This window comes from Pleurodeles waltl, chromosome 9, assembly GCF_031143425.1.
Source record: "Pleurodeles waltl isolate 20211129_DDA chromosome 9, aPleWal1.hap1.20221129, whole genome shotgun sequence".
In the NCBI taxonomy this organism is placed as follows: domain Eukaryota; kingdom Metazoa; phylum Chordata; class Amphibia; order Caudata; family Salamandridae; genus Pleurodeles; species Pleurodeles waltl.
This window is the reverse complement of record NC_090448.1, coordinates 25841720-25856490: the sequence shown is the minus strand read 5'-3', so window position 1 is coordinate 25856490 and position 14771 is coordinate 25841720. Positions and strand designations below refer to the sequence as shown.

Here is a 14771-nt window from a genome sequence, read left to right as displayed (position 1 = left end):
TGCAGGGATGGAGAGGTTTCCTCTTTCGTGCAGAACACAGTTGCAGGGGGTTGCAGTAGCCAAGTGCGTGTAACTCAGTTGGCAGGTTTCTGCAGTACCCTGTGTCTAGAGATTTTGCATTGCTACCTGTTGGGACACAAGTCACATCATAAAATCAGAGACAGTTCACAGAAAGTTGGTGCACACTTTCTGGCCAGCTTTTCAAACCTGTCTCTTAGTATGTTGTGTCCAAGAACTGAAAAAGAGGTTTATTTATTTTAATTGAATTATTAATGGTTTTATATGGCGTGAACCAGACCCGGGTGGGTATCAGAGCTCTCTACAAGTCGAAAGAACAAGGAAGAAGAAACTTTGATTGTGGCTTAGTGCTGTTGGTATGTCTGTGGGAGTTTAGGGCATTTGTTACATTTGTTAGAGCAATCAGAAAACACTGGCAAGTCACAGTTACAATGAAAAAAATTATATTCCATGCTTCCTTGATGTTACTGCAGTTCTTCAGTGATAAGTATTCCAGAATACTTTTTGGTAAGTAGGAATTCCCATGGATATTCAATTGTGGCAAAACCAGAAATGACTGCCTTGGATGTACTTGATGCCAAATTCTCTTTAACAACAAGCACTAATGGAATTGAAATTAATTTGCTTAACCAGAGGTATCTGCCCGAAACGCCATTCATAAAACTTCACCCAGAAAAGCCTACAAGGGTGCACAACAGCTGTTTATGCAAATGAAAGATGCAATAAGGTAGTCATTCAGAGAGGCGGCTACCTCTTCAACCTAGTGTGTGAGCTGCTCTAAGTCTAAAGTACCTCCTAGAAAAAACGGCATTGTCCTGTATTTCATCTCAAGCTAAATTCACTCCAGTTGTTTGCACGATCTCCTGGACAAAAGTCTTCTAACCCTAGTCTAAAGGACTAGTTCTCAGCAGTCCTGGTAGGCACAAGGGCAGGTTATCCAGTGCAGATGTGCATACTTCATTAATTTCACACACTCACTAGCACAACCCTCCTGTCCATCCTATTGAAGGTTATTGGTTGTATTAAAAGCCTTTACTGTCCTTGTAATAGTTGCGTTAGCTCTGTGTTAGCTGGCAGTGCATTCTTCTTGGGTGTCCTCACATTGATTATTCAGGAGTCCAGTGTCCAGAATACGTAAAAGTTTGAGATCTTAAATTCCACTCAAGGTTTAAATCCTGTTCTCTAGTTTTACGAAACAGCCAAGAAAATCCTCTGAAATCCATGTTTGGCACAGGCATCACTTATCCACCAAATGAAATGCCCAAATGTCTTTATTGTTGGATGCCTTGTGCTGGATCAACAAGTTGTTACAGTAATCTCTTAAGTTTTCCAAATCCTGTGCGTTTATCTGGAGCTACTTCCACAGAGCCCAGCCCACAGGAAGACCCTGAGTTGAGCAAGTTTGACTCGATGCACCTTCTTTTGGTTGAGAAGAGGCAGCGCTGGCCCCTTCATTCATAGACCACAAATCCCTGTTCAAAGCTGCACTTATTTGTAGGTCAAATGGAGCAAATCGGAGGGAGTTGTCACTTGACCAGCCATCAGTGGTACTGTTACCTCTGGGAGTTGTAAGGTTTGTACTGCTATTAGCGCCCGGTCGTTAATGTGGTTAGTGTGTGGGGTCTTCGGCCTTCAGAATGCAGAAGGGACACACTGCAGATCCTCTTTTCTCCTAAGAGGAAGCCCTGGCAAGATAGTGAAGGCTTTAGAGTGGGAGGAATGTATCATTTCTGGTTGCTGTATTGCAGTTGTGGTTTATGAACGGCCGTGTTGCCTTTCAAACTAAGATGTCATGTTTCAATCAAATAAAAAATTCTCTTATCTTGCTTCAGGTGGGCAAGGAATCAGTTTAGGAGCACGGGCGGGAAGCCATTTTGGATTGATCCGCAAGACACCTGTATTCACCATATATTCATCGATGACAACATTCGCCTCAGTGAAGACGACAGTATAATACATACCACGGTAAGCTTGACATATTGAAAAGCTTGCATCCTATCCACCCAGGTATTTTGAGATGTTATTGTAAGTGTATTTGTATTTGCACTATTGCTGTGGAGTATAGCAATACCTCTGTAAAGGTGCATTGTGCCTACTTGTAGGCATTCTCTTACGATGCCCTTGTTTCCGGTATAAGCCTTTAGTGTATGTAGTTCCAGTATTTGTCGCAGACGGCAGGATCCTTGTCAGACCTTTGGGATAGCTACATAAGATATACATTTAAATACAACTAACTTCAGTTGATGTGATTTACAAACTAGGTGGTTATTGTGAAAATCTGGCATGGATCCTGGTCTACATTAGTGATCCCTGCTTTAGTGTCTGTATGTTCTGTGTATGCTGCATAATCGACATAAGCTTTTTGTTATCTAAGCACTTTGAAAAAACCTTAGTCTACAATGCTGTATCTGTTTATCGATTTAGGTGTTTTAAACATGACCACCCATCACTTAATGCATGAAGTACAAGGCTCCCCACTGGCTCGAAGTCATCACTATCAGTTAGCTTTTTAGCACATAGATAACTTTATGTGCTCCCATTTTTAGATGAAGCCTGTCACAGTGGAATCAAAAGTCCTATTGCGGGCTTACAAAAAACTTAGGCGGTCATTCTGACCCTGGCGGTTGAAAACCGCCAGGGCAGAGTGCCGCGGAAGCACCGCCAACAGGCTGGCGGTGCTTCATGGGCAATTCTGACCACGGCGGTAAAGCCGCGGTCAGAAAAGGGCAACCGGTTTCCCGCCGGTTTACCCCTGCCCCAAAGAATCCTCCATGGCGGCGCTGCTCGCAGCACCGCCATGGGGATTCCGACCCCCTTCCCGCCATCCTGGTCCTGGCGGTAAAAACCGCCAGGAACAGGATGGCGGGAACGGGTGTCGTGGGGCCCCTGGGGGCCCCTGCACTGCCCATGCCACCGGCATGGGCAGTGCAGGGGCCCCCTATCAGGGCCCCATAATGATTTTCAGTGTCTGCCTAGCAGACACTGAAAATCGCGACGGGTGCCACTGCACCCGTCGCACACCAGCAACTCCGCCGGCTCCATTCGGAGCCGGCTTCATCGTTGCTGGGGCTTTCCCGCTGGGCGGGCGGGCGGCCTTTTGGCGGTTGCCCGCCCAGCGGGAAAGTCAGAATGACCGCAGTGCTGTCTTCTGGCGGTCTCCGCGCCGCCCGCCGGGGTCGGAATGACCCCCTTAGTTACTTGCATCCTGCCCATTTCTTATCATTGGTATGCTTTGTAAGTCTCACTTCTTGCTTCTTATCTGATACCTTTCCTTGTCCATCTTGTGTTTGTTCCTCCCCTGGTGCATAGCCTCTTTCCCTTGATCTTGACTGTCTGTCTTCTATCCTTCCATTACTCAATTTTTTGTGATCTACTTTCTTCTTTTTGATTAAACACTCCATCGTGATGCATGTGTTTTCTAGCTCTCTCCCTCATACTGCATGTGTTAGTCTCCCCACCTCCTCCATACTGTTTGCTGGCTGTCATAGCTGCTCGCTCTCTCTCCCAGGTACTACACCTGCATGCCTTCTTGTTGTTATCTTCCTTGTATGCTTCTCCCACACACCAGAGTTGCTCTCTCCTTCACTGCCCTTACCCAGTTTTAATTGCTTCCCGGTCGCCCCTGAATATTTTGCGGATAGCGAATCTCTTGTAGGCAGTCACACACACCTGGGGGGCAACTACCTGCTGTGTACAGTCTTTACTCCTGTGCACAAATGTTCCTGCAGAGACCACTCCATCCGAGCACTCAAGGCCCCTTAGCAGATTAAGCTCCTACTACATATAACCTTTGCCCTGTAGCAAAGCTTTTACAGATAGCCAAGGTCTTGTGGGTGATCGACAAGACAGGAGTCGACAAGTCCATAGTGATGTCAACAGTGTTATTGAAGATGCCATGTGTGATGTGATATGTGAGGCCATAAGCAGGGCATGCAGGGCCCCAAGTACTGATTAGCTCAGTAAATTATTACTAGTGAATTTCAGTGTTTTTTGCGTTTAAAAAGTGACATCATGACTGACATTTTTACCTAACTATAACAACACTTTAACCTTGGCTTTTTTCAGTGGAAGGAATCTATATTTATATTATGATATTCATAATATGATATTTTTAAACACCCTATTTATTTTGCCTTTGCAACTGTTTGTTTTTCTGAAATTAGAGTAAATCTGAATTATCAAACGCAAAAAGCAAGGTAGGGAGAAATCGTGGATCAGAAATGATGATTGTTTATCAAGTTGACCATCAACATTGTACATTTCATTTGTGTTCATTCTTGAAAAGACATTGTGCAGTTTACTATTTTCTTTCATTGCAAGATAGGCTTTTTATATGTCCTTTTTATAGATCCATTACACGAGTCGTGTATGTAGTCCCATTTGTATAGGTACATTTCATCTGCTTTTATAGGTCTGTCAGCTAAAATTATGGGCATTATAGAGTCACTGATAGTCACATTAAACAGCAGCTATCTCCCACTGTACAATTTATATGGCTGCCTTAGGGTATACAGATCAGGGAAAAATACTTTATTTTGAAAAAAGTATCTCTGCGTTCAGAAAACTTGACTGTGTCTCAGGGGTATGAGGTAAGCTGATGCAGTATAGCACGTCTCCTTCAGACCATTGTTTTTTTTTGTATTGGCCTCAGCATAATAGTGTTTGTTTCTAAATCATTAGTCTGGAGTGTCTCTGTTTTGCCTGCATGCGTACACTGTTCAGTATTTGTGTCAGACTTGAGCTATTTGTATCAGACAACGTAAGTTGATTATTGCAACCTTGTGCTCCTGGGGGAGAGGACTACATCAGGTTTTTCAGCTTGGACTGATAGCATAATGGACAAAATAGAGTCCAGACATAAACACAAACAAACCAGGGAGGCATCAGTCAAATGAATAAAGGTTTATCCTACTACATTAATAAAAATATATACAATGTGCGTAGGGAACTTATACTATATCAATCAGCCTCTTTCCTGTCCTTGTGACACAAGGAGATCTTCCATTAACTTGGAAACCAAATGTTACAAATGCATAAACTTGCACACTGCCCTGTCAATGTAAAGTTTCACAGCACCTTCAGCGTCCTCAGTAACCTGAGTCAAGATTCACGTCACAACATGGTGATGCACGTGAAGAAATAACTCCACACCTTGTAAATACATAAATACATACAGAGCGGAAAATTAAGTTTGATTTCAAATTGAGTTTGATTTCAAATTAGCTTATTTTTTTATTTCTGACTACCAATATTTACTCATTGCTTTTGTTCTTTGTATTGTCCATGGGGGCCTTATTGGCTTTAAGATGTTGTGGTCCATTTGTGAGCCACCATCGTTGAGGGTTTGTGGTCCAATCTTGTCTTTTGGGGCATTGCCATGGCTGTGCTACTTGCTGTGGAGCCAGTGGCTTTTCTTCAAAAAGTGTGGAAACCTCCCCCCCCACATCCCTTCAACACCCCCGAACACCACCCACACCACCGCCACACCCCTGGTAGCTTGGTCTCTGGTACTACCAAGATAGTTGTCGTCTTCTTCCCATTTTTTATTTCTCCCCTGAAACCATTTCAGTATGGAGGCTCAAACATTTATATCTCAGTATATCACTAACCGTAAATATTCTACTGAGACCGAAATGCAATACAAAACTAATGTTCACTTTTACAGGCATAAGATTATAGTTGCCAAAAAGGCGTAATCCACTTCCTGGATTTCCCGGGGTCCTAAACATACACAAACATCTTTTTAGAATAACAAAGCTACAGCCTCCTTCACAAGACTGTAGTAAGTTGAAATAAATGTTTTTTTCTTTTTTTTAAATGATAAAATAGTGGCTCACATCGCCCAGGAATCCATATCATGTCCCTAATTCCACCACTTGAGACACCAGAAATCTGTCAGTCCTCACAGGTTGATTAGGTTTAAGGAAATCCCCCCACAGGAACCATAAAGTAGTGACATTACTGACCAATTACTGGGTTGGAATGTTACTTAGAGCAATTGCTAGTGGTTTAGGCTGTTTGCAAGTATTCATTTAATCACCATTTATGTTTGATATAATGTGTAAGTGGCCATGGTATACCCAGCTGTGGGTCCCTTGCTCGCAGTGTAACAGGAGCTATAGCTATCTGACCAAGCTTAACAAGGCCGAAACCAGTCTGGGGTTGTTGTGGTATGTTCTGGAGGGTGCTTTGAGATGGCCTCTCTCCAAGAGCAGCAGGTCACTACTGTGTTTCATAAGGCAGGCCTAAATCTAGATTAGCAACATGGACAAAAAAAGATGGGTTGGAATGATAACTAAAGTTATTGCCAGTGGTTTAGACTATTTGTAAGCATTCCTCCTTTTGTGTGTTTGATGCAATACCCTAAGAGACCTTGGGTATGCCCAGAAGTTTGCCCCCTGCTTACTGTGTCACATGATTCAGCAGTATCTGACTGTCGAGCTCTATCTAACAAGGCTGAAACCAGTCTGCGGTTGCCTGTGTTCATTTTTGGAGGGGGCTTCGACTAGCAGTTCAGGATAAACTATTCATATGATGAGCAGGGTCAGTACTGAACTTCATAAAGCCTCTGCGTAGAGTGCCACATTGAGTGAAAAATGATAGTCTGGAATGAGAGTAAATGCCAGTAGTGTAGACTATTTGCAAGACTATTTGCAAGTAAAAATTCCTTCCATCATCATTTCAGTTCTACAACCTTATTGATGAACATCAGGTTTTTGGAATCAGAAGCCTCCCCCTTGGGACTCCCCATTTGTGGGAAACAACTTTTTGTTTACATAGAGATGACTATTCTTAATATGATAGGAAGTAAAACACAACTGTAATTCAGTATGTGTTATTACTTCTGAAAAGTTCATTTTTACAGTAAGTAGGTGATCTATAGTATGCCACGTCCGTCTCTGCAGTCCCTTGTACACAATGTCCATTCTCCTGCAAGGGTCTTCTGAGCTTGTCTCCCGAGGTTAAGCTTCCCCCCTGGGAAGACAGAAGGCGGACTTAGGAACTGGTCAATCAGGACACAACTTAAACCCGTCACCACAATCCACCAATATGATAAGGCCAAGACCTAGATGCCGATACAATTGTGCATGCTCAAAGACAAAACGGTTCAAAGGTTCACTGAGATGGTTTTTCTGTGGATTTTACTTGTGTAATTCAGTGAGACCGATTTATAACCAAACAGAAAAATAACGAAGGTGCACCAAAGGAGAGACCTTGTCTCAATCTCTTTCACTCTCCTTACACACCTTGAATATGGAACATGCACATTTCTTAGACATCTGTTGGGTATTTGTGTTTCACCAAACCACTACTTACAGTCCCACCAGATAGCTGCTTGAGAGTGCCCACCCGAATAAGGTTTGGGGCCCTTGCCACGTTACTTGCTGGTGGACTCGGCCCTTGTCGAGAGCCACAGTAGTCGCATCTGGATCACCTTCCCCTGCGGTATGCCTGACACCATCCTCCCCCAGCTGCAGGCGCATCTCTTCACTCTGCATCACCTTCTGGCTTTCTGGGGTAGAGATGTCTGCTGCCTCACACTCGGTTCTCCTTTCGTCTCGCTCCTCTCTGTCGTCGCCGCAGAACTCTTCTCTCTTCACTGTTTTCTCCGCCCCGCTCCTTCGTGCTCAAAGCCACCTCCTCCTGATCTCTCCCTGCACACTCCTCCGTTGGCCTATGAATGAGTTTCTGCTGAGAAAGAGGCATGGCTGGTATGATGACTAGAACATTAGTCGATGTCTTAACAGTACCCTGGGACACTTTCCTACATCCAATACTGCCATGGGTTGATCAATCAATCAATCAATCAATTTGTAAAGCGCGCTACATACCTGTGAGGGTTTGAAGGCGCTGGGGGGTGGGGGTGGGGGGTGCTGCTACTGCTCGAAGAGCCAAGTCTTGAGGAGTTTTCTGAAGGAAAGAAGGTCCTGGGTCTGTCGTAGATCCGGCGGGAGGGTGTTCCAGGTCTTGGCGGTGAGGTACGAGAATGATCTGCCACCGGAAGATTTGCGTCGGATGCGGGGGATGGAGGCGAGGGCGAGGTTAGTGGAGCGGAGATGCCGGGTGGGGGTGTAGAAGCTGACTCTGTTGTTCAGGTATGATGGTCCGGTGTTGTGGAGTGCCTTGTGTGCGTGGGTGAGGAGCTTGAAGGTGATCCTCTTGTTGACGGGGGGCCAGTGAAGGTCTTTTAGGTGGGGTGTGATGTGGCAGTGACGGGGGATGTTGAGGATGAGTCGGGCGGAGGCGTTTTGGATGCGTTGGAGGAGTTTGGATGAGATACCGGTGTAGAGGGCGTTGCCGTAGTCGAGTCTGCTGCTGACGAGGGCCTGGGTTACTGTTTTTCTTGTTTCTGTTGGGATCCATTTGTAAATTCTGCAAAGCATGCGGAGGGTGTCGTAGCAGGAGGAGGAGATGGCACTGACCTGCTTTGACATGGAGAGTGAGGAGTCGAGGGTGAAACCGAGGTTTCGTGCGCTGTCGGTGGGGGACCCAGCGTGGACGGCCACCAGGAGTTGTCCCAGGCGGAGGGGGTGCGCCCAAGGATGAGGACCTCTGTTTTGTCCGAGTTCAGTTTTAGCCGGCTTTCTCTCATCCAGTCAGCGATGGGTTTTAGTCCCTCGTGGAGGTTGGTTTTGGCGGTGTGCGGGCCCTTGGTGAGGGAGAGGATGAGTTGGGTGTCGTCGGCGTAGGAGATGATGTTGAGGTTGTGCTGGCGGGCCACTTGTGCGAGGGGGGCCATGTAGATGTTGAACAGCGTCGGGTTGAGGGATGAGCCCTGGGGTACGCCGCAGATGATATTGAAGGCTTTGGATTGGTACGGGGGAGGCGGACTCTTTGGGTTCTGCCGGCGAGGAAGGATGCGGTCCATCCGAGGGCCTGGTCCTGGATTCCTGCTGCGTGGAGGCGGGATTTTATGGTTTCTGACAGACGGTGTCAAAGGTAGGATAGGTGTAGGAGGATGAGGGCTGATGTTTCTCCATTGTCGAGGTGGCTTCTGATGTCGTCTGTGGCGGCGAGGAGGGCGGTTTCGGTGCTGTGGTTGCGTCTGAAGCCAGACTGGGAGGGGTCGAGGATGTTGTTGTCTTCGAGGTACTGAGTGAGCTGAGTGTTGACGATTTTCTCGATGACCTTTGCCAGGAAAGGGAGCAGGGAGATGGGCCGGAAGTTTTTCAGGTCCTTGGGGTCCGCCTTTGGTTTCTTGAGAAGGGCGTTGATTTCGGCGTGTTTCCAGCTTTCTGGGAATCTTGCAGTTTCGGAGGAGATGTTGATGGCTTTCCGTAGGTGTGGTGCGATGGCTGTGTCTGCTTTGTTGAAGATGTGGTGTGGGCAGGGGTTTGATGGTGATCCGGAGTGGATGGAGTTCATGGTCTTGCGGGTTTCCTCGTCGCTGATGTTGGTCCAGGAGGTCAGTCGGCTGGAGCGGGTGGAGTTCGTGGTGGGTGGGGTAGGAGCGTCCGGAGTGTGAGGGGAGTTGAAGCTGTCGTGGATGTCCGTGATTTTTTGGTGGAAAGCGGTTGCTAGGGCGTCGCATAGTTCTTGGGAGGGGGTGATGTCGTTGACGGTGGCGTTTGGGTTGGAGAGTTCTTTTACGATGCTGAAAAGTTCTTTGCAGTCGTGGGCGTTGTTTTCTAGGCGGGTTTTGAAGGAGGATCTTTTAGCTAGCCTGATGAGTTGGTGGTGTTTGCGTGTGGCATCCTTGAGTGCCATGTGGTTGTCTAGAGTGCCTTCGAGTAGCCATATTTGCTTGAGTTTCGGCAGTGGCGTTTCGAGGCTTGGAGGTCGTCGGTGAACCAGGTGGCTTTTTTGTTGATGTGATTGTTGGAGGGTTTTCTGAGTGGAGCAAGGCGGTCGGTGAAGTCGTTGATCCATATCTTGAGGTTGTGTGCCGCGATGTCGGGGTCGGTGGGGTTGACGGGTGGTTTCTGGGCTAGGGCGTTGGTTAGTTGAAATTCGGCCCCATCGACGGCGTGGTGGTTGTTCGGTGAGGTGGTGTTCTGTCTGTTTCTTGAAGGTGAAGTGGATGCAGTGGTGGTCGGTCCAGTAGAGTTCGGTGGTATGGTTGAAGGTGACGTGGTTGCTTGTGGAGAAGATGGGGTCAAGGGTGTGACCGGCTGTGTGGGTGGGTGTGTTGACGAGCTGTGTGAAGCCGAGGTTGGCGAAGTTTTCGGTCAGGGTGGTGGAGTTGGTGTCATTGTTGTTTTCAAGGTGAAAGTTCAGGTCCTCGAGAAGGATGTAGTCTGTGGAGGCAAGTGCGTGGGTGCTGACCAGGTCGGCGATGGCGTTGCTGAAAGGTGTCCTGGGGGTCTATAGATGAGTGTTCCTCTGAGCGTGGTGTTGGGGTCGGTGCGGACTTGGAAGTGAAGGAGTTCGGCGGCGCTGCAGGAGTCATCCAGGGTGGTTTTGATTTCGAGGGGGGCATTGTGGACGATGGTTATGCCTCCTCCGGTTCTGTTGGTGCGGTCTCGGCACGCAACTTTGTATCCGTTCGGGATGGCTATGGCGATGTTGGGTGCTGAGGAGTCGTTCCACCAAGTTTCGGTTAGAAAGGCCACGTCCGGGTAGGTGGAGTCGAGCAGGTCCCAGACTTCGATGGCGTGCTTGCGTGCTGAGCGGGTGTTGAGGAGTATGCAACGGAGGTGGTTGGTCTTCATCCTAGGAGGTATGTGGGCTCTGCTGCAGGTGAAGCTGCAGTTGTGGCAGGAGAAGGGTCAGTGCGTGCTCTTTGGAGAGGCCTGGAAGCAGGTGGTGTCTCCGCTGGTGTTGAGTGCGCGGAGGGTGTCGGCGTTGTAGGGAATGCTGGGGGGGTGGCTGTTGCTGGGGCCAGGGGTTCTGGCGCTAGGCGCGGACGGGCTTGCCTTTGGCGCGGCTGCCGTAAGAGGAGGGGAGGGTGGGAGTGGCAGCTGGGAGGCAGGAGGGCCTGGCGAATGAGAGGGCTGGGGGGTGGGGACGCAGCGGCGGGAAAAGGGAAAAAGGAGGCAGCAAGGAATGGTGAGAAGGAGGGGGAGGGGCCGCAGGGGACGCAGCGGCGGGAAAAGTGGGTCAGGCAAATGAAACGGGATGGAGGTGGTGCGGTAGGCGGAGCGGGGAGCGAGCTGCTTGCAGAAGCAGGGTCAAAGGTTGCTCCCTGCTATCGCGCCATGGCTGCCATAAGAGGAGGGGAGGGTGGGAGTGGCAGCTGGGAGGTCCTGGCGAATGAGAGGGCTGGGGGGTGGGGCCGCAGGGGTCGCATCAGCGGGAAAAAGGAAAAATGAGGCAGCAAGGAACGGTGAGAAGGAGGGGGGCGGGAGGGCCCGCAGGGGACGCAGCGGTGGGAAAAGTGGGTCAGAAAAATGAAACGGGATGGAGGTGGTGCGGAAGGTGGAGCGGGGAGCGACCTGCCTGCAGAAGCAGGGTCAACGGTTGCTCCCTGCTATTGCGCCGTGGCTGCCATAAGAGGAGGGGAGGGTGGGAGTGGCATCTGGGAGGCGGGAGGGCCTGGCGAATGAGAGGGCTGGGGGTGGGGCCGCAGGGGACGCAGCGGCGGGAAAAAGGAAAAAGGAGGCAGCAAGGAACAGTGAGAAGGAGGGAGGAGGCGGGAGGGGCCGCAGGGGACGCGGCGGTGGAAAAGTGGGTCAGGCAAATGAAACTGGATGGAGGTGGTGCGGAAGGCAGAGCGCGGAGCGACCTGCCTGCAGAAGCAGGGTCAAAGGTTGCTCCATGATCCCGTCATACCTAACAAGGTGTCTGGGTCTTGATTCATTGAGAGAATTGGCCCTGCTGATTTTGTATTTAATATCACATAGTGCCTTGTTTAATTTGTTGAGACACTGGAGCGTAAAAGATTCTTTTTCGCTCTACTACAAGGGTATGGATAGTACAAGATACATTAGAGGAGGAGAGCAATGACTTGAGGGTCTAATAAGCTCAAAGACTGTACCAGCGTATTGGATGTTAAACACTTATACTTGGATGTGTGACCTCTTGGAGGTGTTAAACAGCTATTGGTGATACTCCGCCCCAGCGCGTACATGTTTTGATCAGATCAGCTGCAAGCCTTTTTTCTGGTTTGTCCTTCACAAGTGGATATGCCGTACATTGAGATTGTTTTTGGAAAGTTCTGTAGGTGCAAACTAAAGCAGATAGTTTGTCTAGGAATATAAAGTCATAATCTTGCAGTTGGAAGATTAAAGGAATGACAAAAGAGCTGTTTGAATTTAGTGTTGATATTACAACAGTGCCTTCAAGAATGAATAATAGTAATTTGAATTTTCCGTGCAGTGCATATCTGTTATGAGGATTACAGTTAATCCATTCCGTTTTGGCATTTCTTTATAAAGAAGGTAGGTGGCACCTTTTCTCACTATTAGACAAAAATAGATGACATGCTGTGTTAGAAATAAGGCAGTGTAAATAAAGTGTATGTTTTTACACCCAGTATGAGGAGGGAGGGGTTGGTTCCGTAGGTATGACTTAGGCCAGTAATGGTTCGGGGTTGGACCTTCAGGGTCAGTTGACATTTTCTTATGGTCCCTTGGCTGGCTCGGTAGGCTCATGATGGTGTGTGATTGATGACCCTGAGACCTCAAGTGGGAAAGGCATGAGTGGGGCCTTCAGGGTTGTTCCTCTGATGTTGTGATGCTCCTTTCTGTACTGTGGGGTTATTCTTAACAGATTGGTGAGTAGCTGAGCAGGCTCACATGAGGACCTGTTGGTTTTAGATGTGAGAACATGGTTATGAGAGGATTGGCTTTTGGTACAGACCTAGAAGGAGGGGGTACTGATCAGTTGGTGTTGGTAAATTGCCTGTGCCAGTTGTGAAAGGACAGCTGATTTGTTTAAGTTAAAGTGGGGGGCACAAAAGGAGTTGGTAGAGAATCGGCAGACCTAACTATTTACAGCTCACTTGACAGAATTGTACTCTGGACAGCTGTCAAGATGTGAAAGTTTGTCTTTTAGTAGTGTTTTCCTCTCACTAAGTTTCTGATAGTATTATCTAGTCCAATCAGTGCTGCCCTGCGAGGTGTGTTATATAACACGTATAGGATGGAGCTCGATTCCAGGCTGGATCAAGGTGCTGGTGGACATTGGAGGATTCAAACCCAAGGGCATGCAGGCCCAGTGCTATTTTAAAAGGCCCCATCAAGCTGCATATAGGAGGTAACGCTGGGAAACTAACAAGTTCCATTTTCTGATTTCTCCAAGTCTAGCGAATTCAGAAGATGGGCATTTTCTCTCTCCCTTGGACAGTAGGCTGAGAATAGAAAGGTCCTGATGTTTTCTTCAATGGACAGTGCACTCTAGATGAGCTTCCGCCACTCTGCCAACTTTTTCAGATCCTGAGCACAGTGTGTAGTCTCAACTTGCTGAGCATTACATTTATTTTCCTTAACCAATATTGTAATTGTGTTACTTGCACCGGTTTTGGCCAATGCACTGTTGGAGTTAATTTGTGTGTTAAATTATTTGTGCCCAATATGAATCATTACTGACTTTCTAAACCTCAAAATGAGGCAAAGCATATTCAGCGAGTCAAGATTTAAACCTGTGACTCTGATGTCGCTACAGACTGTGATCCACCAGCCATTTCAGGAATGTTAACAGCATTAATGTATTTATTTTTATTGCCCTAATATGCCCTCCTTTGTCCCATTTGAAGCATCATACATGTATAGGGTGAACTTGAGTAGAGATAGGGATAGACTAAGACTAGCATGTAAAGTTTGGCTTGTATAAAGATAGTACATTTGGGTACACACCATTATAAGGCTGGGAATGTGTTCGTACTTGGCCATTGTAGCGCAACGAAGAAACCCAAAAACCTAATAGAAAGAGTGTTCCATACTTGTCAACTCACCCACATTTAGTGGACGTCACCGTATTTTCTCTACTATTCACCTGCCTGACAAGCAAAATTTCTCCATAGACTTCAATATTAGCACCCACTTTTCAAACCAATGTCAGCCTCTAAAAAAGTGTACATTGATCATTCACCTTAATATGATCACTCTCTTTAGCGCTTAACTTCACTTGGCTATTGTAATCAAAAGGTCTACATATATGGTCTTTTGGAGAATTTAGCAGAGGTCAGGGCGCGTCCCCTGGCAGAGGTTGGGACTTCAGGGATAGTAAACGGGCTACATCACAGCCATGGAAGGGACAGATACCTCTGAACATCTCTCAAGCAAGCATGCGACAAATCCCTAATTTGCTCATCAATCTTCCCATATCCAACAGAAACCCCCGAACGCTTCCTTTGATTTCAGCCTAGTAAGGCTTCACTACAGCGAGACTGTGCCAGGAAAAGCAGGGTTGAGGCAGAGCAGGAATGTCGAGCCCTTTAGAAGAAGGACCTTAGTAAACAATTACCCAAAGAAAAAGCTGAAGGCTGATAAAGATTTGTGTTTTCCCTGTAAGAAAAAAATGCTGAAATACAAATAGAGGGAGGATGTTTAAAAAGGCCAATCTCAAACCAAAAGGTAGGGTGGAGGAAGTTTGAAAGAGCAGGCCTAAAAGAGAAGCCTAGCTCTATCAGGACTGATTTTTTGTGTGTCCTGAGCTGCAACTTGAGAAGAACAGAAGAGCACTGTAATACTGAGCAGTCTCGTGACAATTCCCTGCATGAGGGTGCTGTGTTTGTGTTTAAGGTGCAGTCTATGTTCGTGAGTTGAATGATGTCTGCGAGGTCGGTTACAACGTTGTCAGTTGCTGGGCATACCTCGCTGATTCCAGACGCTCCTGGTTGTGGGTCTGATAATATAAATAAACTTCAAAGA

General features: G+C 47.4%; 1 protein-coding gene across 1 annotated transcript in view; it reads left to right on the top strand.

The window, feature by feature from the left end:
* The window catches only part of LOC138258873 (uncharacterized), a 106088-nt gene that overhangs the window by 83240 nt on the left and 8077 nt on the right, over positions 1–14771 (top strand). The window contains exon 4 of the mRNA XM_069206172.1: positions 1851–1983. Within this exon, the coding sequence (XP_069062273.1) occupies positions 1851–1983 (133 nt within the window). The remainder of the gene's footprint in view (positions 1–1850; positions 1984–14771) is intronic.